This window comes from Opisthorchis viverrini (genome assembly GCF_000715545.1).
Source record: "Opisthorchis viverrini unplaced genomic scaffold opera_v5_3162, whole genome shotgun sequence".
Lineage (NCBI taxonomy): Eukaryota > Metazoa > Platyhelminthes > Trematoda > Opisthorchiida > Opisthorchiidae > Opisthorchis > Opisthorchis viverrini.
In genome coordinates, this window is record NW_008755529.1 from 1 (window position 1) to 1,195 (window position 1,195).

At 46.6% G+C, this 1,195-nt stretch overlaps 1 protein-coding gene across 1 annotated transcript; it reads left to right on the forward strand.

Moving 5' to 3' along the window:
- Window positions 1–347: 347 nt before the first annotated feature.
- T265_16009 (hypothetical protein) lies at window positions 348–866 on the forward strand (the record flags this gene model as incomplete). The annotated part of the gene is made up of 1 exon (XM_009179479.1): window positions 348–866. A coding segment is annotated over one exon (516 nt), but the record flags the coding sequence as incomplete, so codon positions are not given.
- Window positions 867–1,195: the final 329 nt, after the last annotated feature.

A 1,195-nucleotide genomic window follows, 5' to 3' on the forward strand; every position in this document is an offset into this window, starting at 1 on the left:
TGTCTTCTTGTTCCAATGTTTTCCGAATCAGTCGCCCAACTTTTTCCCTGACTTGGCTAAAAATGATTGCGGATCCAATCAGTTAGCCACAACCTTATTCGGCATCGGAGAACATTTCCTGGAAAAGGAACAATTGGTTTCAGAGATAACACAGCTGCACAGCACTTAACAGCTTTTATTATCGACTGAAGTCATGTGCCACTGAATGGTCAAAGATCTCCGTCTGATTACTTATCAGTTTCAGCGGACTTTCTGTCCCCACTTAATGAAACCCAAACAAGTCGAGACGAAATGCTTACTGCCTATCCATGGTGTACCTTCATCTGCTGCCTTCTTTTTGCATTTAGGTGTACAAATGAAATATCCAATTTATTATTCCTTGACAGCTCCAGCAATACCGCTGCGGCTCAGGCGTTTGCCGTTGCTACCGCCGGCAGTGCTTGCCCCTTGGCAGCAGCAGGCATCATGGGGCTTGGCCCAAACCTGAATCGAGCAGCTCTCCGGTTTTCGGCTGGTACGGCATCTGCGGCTGCAGCAAATATAGGATATAAAACAGTGGCTTGCACACTGCCAAGCACTTCTGCAGTCACATCGACCTTGGGCGGATCAACTACGGTTACCACCTTGTCAAGTCTTTCCAACATATCACCCGGTTCATTCCAGTTCAACGGACGTGCCAGTGCAGCCGGACAGAACAATGCGGCGTCCATCAACGGAACGTCAAACAACTTAACTCAGGCACCTCAGAACAATATAGACCAGCAAACTAGACGTTCCATGATGATGGCGACGGCTTCTTGTCTACGTGTGCTCAATGTCGTGCGTCACTGGATTACCAAATTTCCCGATGTACGTAGCCAATTCTAGTGTGCCCGAGAATGCCTCTTAACTTTAACTACTCACTGTTTAGCTAGTGGTATGATTTTTCCAAAAACATTCACTCTGCACATGCTGTGGTGCACCATGGAGAACGGTCCAGATAGCCTAAAGTCTGCAGACGATTCGAGAAATCAGAAGGTACCTGCCATCACTGAAAAACGAAAAGACGCCAGAAAATGGCCTTAGTGATCTTCATGAATGACATCAAATTAGGTGATATGCTCCTGGAATGTAAGGATTGCTAGAATGAAATAGCACTGCGGGTGGCAACGTGTTGACATTATGCCTATTCTAGTGAAAGGAAGGAAACCTTCGC